Below are 13,504 nucleotides of genomic sequence, written 5' to 3' on the forward strand. Positions count from 1 at the left end.
TAAGATTCTATCCTTCCTTCAAGAAGGATTGGAAAAAGGATTATCTGCAAGTTCCCTGAAGGGACAGATTTCTGCCTTGTCTGTGTTACTTCACAAAAAGCTGGCAGCTGTGCCAGATGTTCAAGCCTTTGTTCAGGCTCTGGTTAGAATTAAGCCTGTTTACAAACCTTTGACTCCTCCTTGGAGTCTCAACTTAGTTCTTTCAGTTCTTCAGGGGGTTCCGTTTGAACCCTTACATTCCGTTGATATTAAGTTATTATCTTGGAAAGTTTTGTTTTTAGTTGCAATTTCTTCTGCTAGAAGAGTTTCAGAATTATCTGCTCTGCAGTGTTCTCCCCCTTATCTGGTGTTCCATGCAGATAAGGTGGTTTTACGTACTAAACCTGGTTTTCTTCCAAAAGTTGTTTCTAACAAAAACATTAACCAGGAGATTATCGTACCTTCTCTGTGTCCGAAACCAGTTTTAAAGAAGGAACGTTTGTTGCACAATTTGGATGTTGTTCGCGCTCTAAAATTCTATTTAGATGCTACAAAGGATTTTAGACAAACATCTTCCTTGTTTGTTGTTTATTCCGGTAAAAGGAGAGGTCAAAAAGCAACTTCTACCTCTCTCTCTTTTTGGATTAAAAGCATCATCAGATTGGCTTACGAGACTGCCGGACGGCAGCCTCCCGAAAGAATCACAGCTCATTCCACTAGGGCTGTGGCTTCCACATGGGCCTTCAAGAACGAGGCTTCTGTTGATCAGATATGTAGGGCAGCGACTTGGTCTTCACTGCATACTTTTACCAAATTTTACAAGTTTGATACTTTTGCTTCTTCTGAGGCTATTTTTGGGAGAAAGGTTTTGCAAGCCGTGGTGCCTTCCATTTAGGTGACCTGATTTGCTCCCTCCCTTCATCCGTGTCCTAAAGCTTTGGTATTGGTTCCCACAAGTAAGGATGATGCCGTGGACCGGACACACCTATGTTGGAGAAAACAGAATTTATGTTTACCTGATAAATTAATTTCTCCAACGGTGTGTCCGGTCCACGGCCCGCCCTGGTTTTTTTAATCAGGTCTGATAATTTATTTTCTTTAACTACAGTCACCACGGTACCATATGGTTTCTCCTATGCAAATATTCCTCCTTAACGTCGGTCGAATGACTGGGGTAGGCGGAGCCTAGGAGGGATCATGTGACCAGCTTTGCTGGGCTCTTTGCCATTTCCTGTTGGGGAAGAGAATATCCCACAAGTAAGGATGACGCCGTGGACCGGACACACCGTTGGAGAAAGTAATTTATCAGGTAAACATAAATTCTGTTTTTCATTTAAAACATGCATATTTATAAAATTATCTGTAATGTAGCATATCTAAGATAATGCACCATTCCAATGCCTTTTGAAGTATTATAAAAATAAAAAAATAAAAAATGTCATAGCTCTTTTAATTTAATAGTGCTCTAAAATTCTAATTTGAATAAATGTGTAAAAAAATAATAATCTCCAACTATGTAAGCGTGTTTGGCTAAAAAATCAAGTCGGTGAAGCTGCATCACAACACCAGACACAGAAGTGTGTGTGTGTTGAAGGAAGAGTTTGTGTTTACCTATACAACACTTTAAAGTTTGACTACAATCAGGAATAAAGTATGCACACATAGTTACTTTGCGAAAAATTGCAGCTATCTTGTTGTAGATTACTTCCGAAATTTTCAAACCAAGCACAAAAATAGGGTCGTGAAAGTATGTGGTAACATTGCACTGGATCTTGACTTAAAGCACTGCAAGAGAACGTATTTCAATGCAGCAAAATTCTAAAGGAAATCCACTTTTCTGTAGGACAGAAATTATGTTCAACACAATGTTTAATGTGTTTATAAATAAATAGGTACATTTTCTGCATTAGCCCAGTTAAAATCCTGTGACAGTACTATAAAATGTAAATCTACAAGCCACCTCCAACTAGCCCAATTAACCTGGAGAAAATCTGCTAAGGAGAGTGGACCAAAATTGTGTGTATTGCAGTAAACAGTGGCTTTGACAAATATTAATGCATGGTAATCATACTAACGTACGCTATCATACCATACGTTTTAGACATTTAAAATATACAAAGTTTACAAAAATGTAGTTATTTTGTGTTTAATAATAATATTTAAATGTTATAATAGGTTACATTAATCAATATTTGGTTTTATAGGAGCCAGACTAAGTTTGTTTGGGTCCTCAAAAAATGGCTTTGGGTTTAAGCAGAGTGACCTTGACATCTGTATGACATTTGATGGCATTGAAACTGCAGAGGTGAGTTTTGTGTTTATTTTCAGATCTCATAAAAAAAATGTATGGTTGAAGGTAGAAATTGTTGGGAAGAATGTTTTTAATTAAATAAATTATATTACATTTAATTTGTTAGCACATAGCATCAAGTCATAACTGATGGGTTTTTAATCCCCTGTCAACAAAAAAAAAACAAATTCCAAAATGTTGGACTTTCCAACTACTACCTTTCGCTGATACTTCCTACCCTGCCCCAATCAAAAGTTTTTCATTATGCCAGAGAGGAGAGAAATCCGACAACTTCTCCTTTTTATAATAATTGTAAAGAATCACCTTAGTGGCATTCACCAAAAGGAGGAATTGTTTCCTTTAAAGGGACATTAAATACTTAACTACCTTTTAAAAGTACAATAATGAGGTTATTCCTTGCCTCCCTGTAGTCATGGGTGCTGCCATGTTAAAATTTAGTTTTCACTACATTTCAGTGCTGACCTGTTTGCACATGTGCAGTTACTCTCCTTTAGATACCTGCAGTGTAACCTAGGTTCCAATATGGCAGCACCCATGATTAGAGGGAGGGGCGTGACGTGTTTTAGTGTGTCTCTAAGTATAACAGATAAAAACCTAAAGCCTCACTTTTTCTGGTTGAATAATTTCCTCATTCCATTATTTCTGTTCTGCCATAATAGGATACATACGGCTTTCTTTTTAAAGACACAATGAGTCCACAGATTTCATCCTTACTTGTGGGATTACGCCTCCTGGTCAGCAGGAGGAGGCAAAGAGCACCACAGCAGAGCTGTATATATAGCTCCTCCCTTCCCTCCCACCCCAGTCATTCTCTTTGCCTACGTTAGTGATAGGAAGAGGTAAAGTGAGGTGTTATAGATTCTTCAGTCAAGAGTTTATTATTTCTCCTGTTAAGTGTGGTCAGTCCACGGGTCATCATTACTTCTGGGATATTAACTCCTCCCCAACAGGAAGTGCAAGAGGATTCACCCAGCAGAGCTGCTATATAGCTCCTCCCCTCTACGTCACACCCAGTCATTCTCTTGCACCCAACGAATAGATAGGATGTGTGAGAGGACTGTGGTGATTATACTTAGTTTTATACCTTCAATCAAAAGTTTGTTATTTTATAATAGCACCGGAGTGTGTTATTCCTTCTCTGGTAGAATTTGAAGAAGAATCTACCTGAGTTTTTTCTATGATTTTAGCCGGAGTAGTTAAGATCATATTGCTGTTTCTCGGCCATCTGAGGAGAGGTAAACTTCAGATCAGGGGACAGCGGGCAGATTAATCTGCAAGAGGTATGTAGCAGCTTATTATTTTCTAACAATGGAATTGATGAGAAAATTCTGCCATACCGATATAATGTAAACTCAGCCTTAAATGCAGTAGCAGCAACTGGTATCAGGCTGTCATGTATGTATATTTTACACTTCAGTATTCTGGGGAATGGCACTAAACTGGAATTATACTGTATGCATAAGACTTTAGCCTAATTTGCAGGGACTAGCAACAGGCTTTTTAATAACACTTAATTTATTTATGTTAAACGTTTTTTGCTGGCATGTAAAATCGTTTAATTTTCTGAGGTACTGGGTGAAAAAATGTTTTGGGCACTATTTTTTTCCACTTGGCAGTCGTTTTTATTTAATTTATGACAGTTTACTGATCTCTCTCACTGTTGTGTGTGAGGGGGAGGGGCCTTTTTTGGCGCTTTTGCTACGCATCAAAAAATTCAGTCAGAAGTTTGTCTTCCCTGCATGATCCGGTTCATCTCTACAGAACTCAGGGGTCTTCAAAACTTGTTTTGAGGGAGGTAATCACTCACAGCAGAGCTGTGAGATTGTAGTTGACTGTGATAAAAAACGTTTATTTCTGTATTTTTTTTCTGCTATCAGGGTTAATTATCCTTTGCTAATGGGAGCAATCCTTTGCTAAAAGTGTGTTTTTTACAAAGATTTGATGCTATAACTTTTTCTGTGCTTCTTATAGGCACAGTACGTTTTGCATATTATAGTAAATTACTTGAAAAGTATTTCCAAGTTGCTAGTTTATTTGCTAGTGTGTTAAACATGTCTGATTCAGAGGAAGATATCTGTGCTATATGTGCTAAAGCCAAAGTGGAGCCCAATAGAAATTTATGTACTAACTGCATTGATGCTACTTTAAATAAAAGTCAATCTGTACAAATTGAACATATTTCACCAAACAACGAGGGGAGAGTTATGCCGACTAACTCGCCTCACGTGTCAGTACCTGCATCTCCCGCTCGGGAGGTGCGTGATATTGTAGCGCCGAGTACATCTGGGCGGCCATTACAAATCACATTACAGGATATGGCTACTGTTATGACTGAAGTTTTGGCTAAATTACCAGAACTAAGAGGTAAGCGTGATCACTCTGGGGTAAGAACAGAGTGCGCTGATAATATTAGGGCCATGTCAGATACTGCGTCACAATTTGCAGGACATGAGGACGGAGAGCTTCATTCTGCGGGTGACGGTTCTGATCCAAACAGACTGGATTCAGATATTTCAAATTTTAAATTTAAGCTGGAAAACCTCAGTGTATTACTAGGGGAGGTGTTAGCGGCTCTGAATGATTGTAACACAGTTGCAATACCAGAGAAATTGTGTAGGTTGGATAAATATTTTGCGGTACCGTCGAGTACTGACGTTTTTCCTATACCTAAGAGACTTACTGAAATTGTTACTAAGGAGTGGGATAGACCCGGTGTGCCGTTCTCACCCCCTCCAATATTTAGAAAGATGTTTCCAATAGACGCCACCACACGGGACTTATGGCAAACGGTCCCTAAGGTGGAGGGAGCAGTTTCTACTTTAGCTAAGCGTACCACTATCCCGGTGGAGGATAGCTGTGCCTTTTCAGATCCAATGGATAAAAAGTTAGAGGGTTACCTTAAGAAAATGTTTGTTCAACAAGGTTTTATATTGCAACCTCTTGCATGCATTGCGCCTGTCACGGCTGCAGCAGCATTTTGGTTTGAGTCTCTGGAAGAGACACTTGAATCAGCTCCATTAGATGAGATTACACACAAGCTTAAAGCCCTTAAGTTAGCTAACTCATTTATTTCGGATGCCGTAGTACATTTAACTAAACTTACGGCTAAGAATTCCGGATTCGCCATTCAAGCGCGCAGAGCACTGTGGCTAAAATCCTGGTCAGCTGATGTTACTTCTAAATCTGAATTGCTTAATTTTCCTTTCAAAGGGCAGACCTTATTCGGGCCCGGGTTGAAAGAAATTATCGCTGACATTACAAGGGGTAAAGGCCATGCCCTGCCTCAAGACAGAGCCAAACCTAAGGCTAGACAGTCTAATTTTCGTTCCTTTCGTAATTTCAAAGCAGGAGCAGCATCAACTTCCTCTGCACCAAAACAGGAAGGAGCTGTTGCTCGCTACAGACAAGGCTGGAGACCTAACCAGTCCTGGAACAAGGGCAAGCAGGCCAGGAAACCTGCTGCTGCCCCTAAGACAGCATGAATCGAGGGCCCCCGATCCGGGAACGGATCTAGTGGGGGGCAGACTTTCTCTCTTCGCCCAGGCTTGGGCAAGAGATGTCCAGGATCCCTGGGCGTTAGAGATCATATCTCAGGGATACCTTCTGGACTTCAAATCCTCTCCCCCAAGAGGGAGATTTCATCTGTCAAGGTTGTCAACAAACCAAATAAAGAAAGAGGCGTTTCTACGCTGCGTACAAGATCTTTTATTAATGGGAGTGATCCATCCGGTTCCGCGGTCGGAACAAGGACAAGGGTTTTACTCAAATCTGTTTGTGGTTCCCAAAAAAGAGGGAACTTTCAGGCCAATCTTGGATTTAAAGATCCTAAACAAATTCCTAAGAGTTCCATCGTTCAAAATGGAAACTATTCGGACAATTTTACCCATGATCCAAAAGGGTCAGTACATGACCACAGTGGATTTAAAGGATGCTTACCTTCACATACCGATTCACAAGGATCATTACCGGTATCTAAGGTTTGCCTTTCTAGACAGGCATTACCAATTTGTAGCTCTTCCATTCGGATTGGCTACGGCTCCAAGAATCTTCACAAAGGTTCTGGGTGCTCTTCTGGCGGTACTAAGACCGCAAGGAATTTCGGTAGCTCCGTATCTAGACGACATTCTGATACAAGCTTCAAGCTTTCAAACTGCCAAGTCTCATACAGAGTTAGTACTGGCATTTCTAAGGTCGCATGGATGGAAGGTGAACGAAAAGAAGAGTTCTCTCTTTCCACTCACAAGAGTTCCCTTCTTGGGGACTCTGATAGATTCCGTAGAAATGAAGATTTACCTGACAGAAGACAGGTTAACAAAGCTTCAAAATGCATGCCGTGTCCTTCATTCCATTCAACACCCGTCAGTAGCTCAATGCATGGAGGTGATCGGCTTAATGGTAGCGGCAATGGACATAGTACCCTTTGCACGCCTACATCTCAGTCCGCTGCAATTGTGCATGCTAAGTCAGTGGAATGGGGATTACTCAGACTTGTCCCCTACTCTGAATCTGGATCAAGAGACCAGAAATTCTCTTCTATGGTGGCTTTCTCGGCCACATCTGTCCAGGGGGATGCCATTCAGCAGGCCGGACTGGACAATTGTAACAGCAGACGCCAGCCTACTAGGTTGGGGCGCTGTCTGGAATTCTCTGAAGGCTCAGGGACTATGGAATCAGGAGGAGAGTCTCCTACCAATAAACATTCTGGAATTGAGAGCAGTTCTCAATGCCCTTCTGGCTTGGCCCCAGTTAACAACTCGGGGGTTCATCAGGTTTCAGTCGGACAACATCACGACTGTAGCTTACATCAACCATCAGGGAGGGACAAGAAGCTCCCTAGCAATGATGGAAGTATCAAAGATAATTCGCTGGGCAGAGTCTCACTCTTGCCACCTGTCAGCAATCCACATCCCGGGAGTGGAGAACTGGGAGGCGGATTTCTTAAGTCGTCAGACATTTCATCCGGGGGAGTGGGAACTTCATCCGGAGGTCTTTGCCCAAATACTTCGACGTTGGGGCAAACCAGAGATAGATCTCATGGCGTCTCGACAGAATGCCAAGCTTCCTCGTTACGGGTCCAGATCCAGGGATCTGGGAGCGGTTCTGATAGATGCTTTGACAGCACCTTGGACCTTCGGGATGGCTTATGTGTTTCCACCCTTCCCGATGCTTCCTCGATTGATTGCCAGAATCAAACAGGAGAGAGCATCAGTGATTCTAATAGCGCCTGCATGGCCATGCAGGACTTGGTATGCAGATCTAGTGGACATGTCATCCTGTCCACCTTGGTCTCTACCTCTGAAACAGGACCTTCTGATCCAGGGTCCCTTCAAACATCAAAATCTAATTTCTCTGAAGCTGACTGCTTGGAAATTGAACGCTTGATTTTATCAAAACGTGGTTACCTTAATACAGGCTAGGAAGCCTGTTACCAGAAAGATTTATCATAAGATATGGCGCAAATACTTATATTGGTGCGAATCCAAGAGTTACTCATGGAGTAAGGTTAGGATTCCGAGGATATTGTCTTTTCTACAAGAAGGTTTAGAAAAGGGTTTATCCGCTAGTTCCTTAAAGGGACAGATTTCAGCTCTGTCCATTCTTTTACACAAACGTCTGTCAGAAGTTCCGGACGTTCAAGTTTTTTGTCAGGCTTTAGCTAGGATCAAGCCTGTGTTTAAAACTGTTGCTCCACCATGGAGTTTGAACTTAGTTCTTAATGTTTTACAGGGGGTTCCGTTTGAACCCCTTCATTCCATTGATATCAAGCTGTTATCTTGGAAAGTTCTGTTTTTAATGGCGATTTCCTCGGCTCGAAGAGTCTCTGAGTTATCTGCTTTACATTGTGATTCTCCTTATCTGATTTTTCATTCAGACAAGGTAGTTCTGCGTACTAAACCTGGGTTCCTACCTAAGGTGGTCACTAACAGGAATATCAATCAAGAGATTGTTGTTCCATCTTTGTGTCCTAATCCTTCTTCGAAGAAGGAACGTCTGCTACACAATCTAGATGTAGTCCGTGCCCTGAAATTTTATCTACAGGCAACTAAGGATTTTCGACAAACGTCTTCCCTGTTTGTCGTTTATTCTGGTCAGAGGAGAGGGAAAAAAAAAAAGCTTCGGCTACCTCTCTCTCTTTTTGGCTTCGTAGCATAATACGGTTAGCCTATGAGACTGCTGGACAGCAGCCTCCTGAAAGAATTACAGCACATTCTACTAGAGCTGTGGCTTCCACTTGGGCCTTTAAGAATGAGGCTTCTGTTGAACAGATTTGCAAGGCTGCAACTTGGTCTTCTCTTCATACTTTTTCCAAATTTTACAAATTTGACACTTTTGCTTCTTCGGAGGCTGTTTTTGGGAGAAAGGTTCTTCAGGCAGTGGTTCCTTCCGTATAAAGAGCCTGCCTGTCCCTCCCGTCATCCGTGTACTTTAGCTTTGGTATTGGTATCCCATAAGTAATGATGACCCGTGGACTGACCACACTTAACAGGAGAAAACAAAATTTATGCTTACCTGATAAATTCCTTTCTCCTGTAGTGTGGTCAGTCCACGGCCCGCCCTGTTTTTTGTGGCAGGTCTAAAAAAATTTTTTAAATTATACTCCAGTCACCACTGCACCCTTTGGCTTCTCCTTTCTCGTTGGTTCTTGGTCGAATGACTGGGTGTGACGTAGAGGGGAGGAGCTATATAGCAGCTCTGCTGGGTGAATCCTCTTGCACTTCCTGTTGGGGAGGAGTTAATATCCCAGAAGTAATGATGACCCGTGGACTGACCACACTACAGGAGAAAGGAATTTATCAGGTAAGCATAAATTTTGTTTTTTATAGTGGTGCCAGAGAGTGCTGCTTTTTTCTAGGGTGTAGCCGTAGTCCATGTCAGTCTCTAGAGTAGAGCTATTGGTGGCTTTAGAGCAATGGGAACTGGTGGGACATAATTCTCACTGCGCCTCCCAAACTGTGATGCTGCCGTTCTTGTGATGGCCTAAGCAGAAACTAACTCAGGCCCTATTTTTGTCCACAGAGCTATAGGAGGGAGAGGACCTCTTACACCTGTTGAGACTGTCCTGTTGTCGACAGCTTAGAGGTAAGTGCAGTCTTTATTAATCTGGGACATATTTAACTCAGAGAGGACTTTGCACTTAATTATACAGAATTTTATTGGGAGCATGGACTTTTTAAGTAGAGGGCTTCCTTGCCAGACAGCAGTTATGCAGGCTCTGGGCCACGCTTGGGGCTATTTTTATTGGGAACATGGTCTCATTAAATAGAGGACTCCCCTACAAGGCGACTTTATTCGGGCACTGAGCTACGCTTGGGGCTATTTCTTAGGGAACGTGGGCTCTTTAAATAGAGGACTTCCCTATAAAGCAACATTATTCCGGCACTGAGTATTGCTATAAGCAGCATTATACAGACACCGGACCTTTCTGGGGCTGTCGGTTTTTTAATTAAAACCTTAGCCGAAGGGCGGGGCTAATTTTCGCACGCTTCAGTCGGGTTTAGAGAAGTTTAGAGAAGCTGTGCAGTTGTTAGTCTGTTCCGGAGCTCCGACATCAGGATATCAGTTGGGTGTTGCGCTAGAACCGCACATGGTTGTGTAAAGCAAGCGGTTGATAGCGTTTTGAGACCCGATAGTAACCTTGCTGAGAAGAGTGATCTGAAGACCGGGTGGCAGGTAGGCGCCTCAGCGGAGCTGTTGATGAGAAGAGGTGTCATTTTTTTTTATTCTCTTGCAAGCAAAGGTTTTTTAATTTAAGGGGCCAATAATTTAAGACATAGTATCCTGTTATTTGTCAGGATTTATCAAGGGGCCAGTTTCTGTTTTTTTTTTGGTATTAGTTTTTACACACTCTTGTTTTTTTTTTTTCAACACAGTAAGAGAGTGGTAGATTAAAAATTTAAGGAGCTAATACAATTTGAAGGGCCAGTATATATTTTTTATTACACTGTTTTTTTCTTCAATATCATGGATTTAGGAGATGTCCAAGATGTTACTTGTGCCATGTGTTTGAATGCCAATGTGGAACCTCCTGTTCCTTTTTGTCCCTCATGCATTGAGAAGGCTTTAAACTATAGAAAAAAAAATTTCTGATAAAAACTTGTCTAAAGCGAATGCTTCTCAGGAGTCCAACGATGAGATGCAGAAAATGCTGCGGCTTTCTCCCCAAGCGTCCCAGCCCTTAACGCCCGCTCAGGCAGTGCCCTGTAATTATTCTCAAGTTTCTGATGCAGTTACGTTAAAGGATATAGCTGCAGTTATGTCTTCCACACTTTCTGATGCGTTATCTTCCTTTCCTATACTTCAAGGCAAATGTAAAAGGAAGGACAACTATGAGGTTAATGAAGTTTCTGATGCTATGATGGCAATCTCGGACCTAACCTCCCATGGCTCTGAGTTGGAGGGTATGGAGGTTCTATCGGAAGGTGAAATTTCTGACTCAGGAAGTTCCTTACCTCTGACTGATTCTGAAGTGGTTTCTTTCATGTTTAAACTAGAACACCTCCGCCTGTTACTCAGGGAGGTTTTAGTGACTCTGGACGACTGTGATTCGATAGTGGTTGCTCCGGAGAAGTAGATTAAGTTAGACAGATACTTAGAAGTTCCTTCTTACTCAGATGTTTTTCCAGTTCCCAAATGAACTTCGGAAATCATTTATAAGGAATGGGAGAGACCAGGTATTCCCTTTTCTCCTTCTCCCATTTTCAAGAAGATGTTCCCTATAGCTGACGCTGTCAGGGAATCTTGACAGACGGTGCCTAAGGTGGAGGGAGCTATTTCCACCTTGGCTAAACGAACTACTATCCCTATTGAGGATAGTTGTGCTTTCAAAGATCCTATGGATAAGAAGTTGGAGGGTCTACTTAAAAAATATCTATGTTCACCAGGGTTTGTTATTGCAACCGGCTGCTTGCATTATTACGGTCACTAGTGCGGCAGCTTATTGGTTTGTTGCTCATACGGAGTCTCTTAAGACTGACTTCTTTGGAGGAGATACAGGATCGGATTAAGGCTCTTAAATTAGCTAATTTGTTTATTACTGATGCTTCTCTGCCGATTACTAAATTGGTTGCTAAGAGTTCAGGTTTTTCTATCTTTGCCCGCAGGGCCTTGTGGTTGAAGCCTTGATTTGCGGACGTGTCATCTAAGTCTAAACTTCTAGCTATTCTTTACAAGGGGAAGACCCTGTTTGGGCCTGGCTTGAAGGAAATTGTCTCTGACATCACGGGAGGCAATGGTCATCTCCTCCCTCAGGATAAAAGAACCAAGCAGAAAGGTCGACAAAGTAATTTTTGTTCCTTTCGAAACTTCAAAGGAAACTCTTTCTCTTCTTCCTCCAAACAGGAAGGAAACTATTCACAATCCAAGACTACCAGGAGACCCAACCAATCGTGGAACAAGGGTAAACAATCCAAGAAAACTGCTGCTGCTTTAAAGTCAGCATGAAGGGTTTGCCCCCAATCCGGGACCGGATCTGGTAGGGGGCAGACTTTCCTTCTTCATTCAGGCTTGGGTGCAAGATGATCCGGATACCTGGGCTATAGAAATAGTCTCTCAGGGATACAAACTGGAGTTCAGAAATTCTTCCCCCCAAGGAAGATTTCTTCTTTCAAGATTATCTGCAGACCAGATAAGAAGAGAGGTGTTCTTACATTGTGTAAGAGACCTCTCTTCCATGGGGGTAATTTGTCCCATTGCAATACAAGGACAGGATTTTTATTCAAATCTGTTTGTAGTTCCCAAAAAGGAGGGAACCGACATCTTTCAAGATGGAAACTATTCGTACCATTCTTCCATTGTTCCAGGAGGGTCCATTTATGACGACAGTGGATCTAAAGGATGCATATCTTCATGTTTCTATCCACAGAGATAATCACAAGTTCCTGAGGTTTGCCTTTCTGAACAGACACTTTCAGTTTGTGGCTCTTCCTTTCGGTCTGGCCACGGCACCCAGAATTTTCACAAAGGTTCTGGGGTCTGTACTCACGGTTCTAAGACCGCGGGGCATTGCGGTGGCGCCTTATCTGGACGATATTCTAATCCAGGCGTCATCTTATCAGCAAACAAGGTCCCATACCGACATTGTGCTATCCTTCCTGAGAACTCAAGGGTGGAAGGTAAATCTGGAAAAGTGTTCTTTAATTCCGCAGATAAGAGTACCCTTCCTGGGAACTCTAATCGACTCTATATCCATGAAAATTTTTCTGACAGAGGTCAGAAAGTCAAAGATTCTGAATACATGTCAAGCCCTTCAGTCCACTCCTCGACCGTCAGTGGTTCAGTGCATGGAGGTAATCGGATTGATGGTGGTGGCAATGGACATCATACCGTTTGCTCGGTTTCATCTCAGGCCTCTGCAACTAAGCATGCTCAGACAGTGGAATGGAGATTATACAGATTTGTCTCCTCGAATAACCCTAGAACGGGAGACGAGGGACTCTTCAATGGTGGTTGTCTCTGGATCATCTATCCAAGTGGACATGCTTTCGCAGACCTTCATGGGTGATTGTGACAACGGATGCCAGCCTTTTAGGATGGGGAGCAGTCTGGGGCTCTTTAAAGGCTCAGGGAGTATGGTCTCAGGCAGAGTCTCTCCTTCCCATCAACATCCTAGAGCTGAGAGCGATCTTCAATGCGCTTCAGGCCTGGCCTCAGTTGGCTTCGGCCCAATTCATCAGATTCCAGTTGGACAACATAACAACGGTGACTTACATCATCAGGGAGGAACAAGGAGTTCCTTGGCGATGTCCGAAGTAGCCAAGATAATCCAGTGGGCGGAGGCCCATTCTTGACATCTGTCGGCGATCCACATCCTAGGGGTGGACAACGGGGAGGCAGATTTTCTGAGCAGACAGACTTTTCATCCGGGAGAGTGGGAACTCCATCCGGAAATATTCTCCAACCTGATTCTCAGATGGGGTCGGCCGGAGTTGGATCTCATGGCATCTCGTCAGAATGCCAAGCTTCTGAGATACGGGTCCAGAGACCCCCAGGCCGAGCTGATAGATGCCTTGGCAGTTGCTTGGTCCTTCAGCCTAGCATATCTATTCCCCCCCGTTTGCGCTTCTTCCCCGGGTTATTGCTCGAATCAAACAGGAGAGGGCATCAGTGATCCTCATCGCTCCTGCGTGGCCTCGCAGGATCTGGTGGACATGTCATCTCTACCACCTTGGAAGTTTCCATTGAGGAAGGACCTTCTCATTCAGGGTCCCTTCCTTC

The 13,504-nt window shown here is 42.9% G+C and overlaps 1 protein-coding gene across 1 annotated transcript in view; it reads left to right on the plus strand.

Annotated features, from left to right (window-relative positions):
* TUT7 (terminal uridylyl transferase 7) overlaps positions 1–13,504 on the plus strand; it is a gene marked incomplete in the record, with an annotated part of 489,065 nt that overhangs the window by 120,376 nt on the left and 355,185 nt on the right. Inside the window, 1 exon segment of the mRNA XM_053702430.1 lies at positions 2,184–2,284. Within this exon segment, the coding sequence (XP_053558405.1) occupies positions 2,184–2,284 (101 nt within the window).

Source organism: Bombina bombina, chromosome 2, assembly GCF_027579735.1.
Source record: "Bombina bombina isolate aBomBom1 chromosome 2, aBomBom1.pri, whole genome shotgun sequence".
In the NCBI taxonomy this organism is placed as follows: Eukaryota; Metazoa; Chordata; class Amphibia; order Anura; family Bombinatoridae; genus Bombina; species Bombina bombina.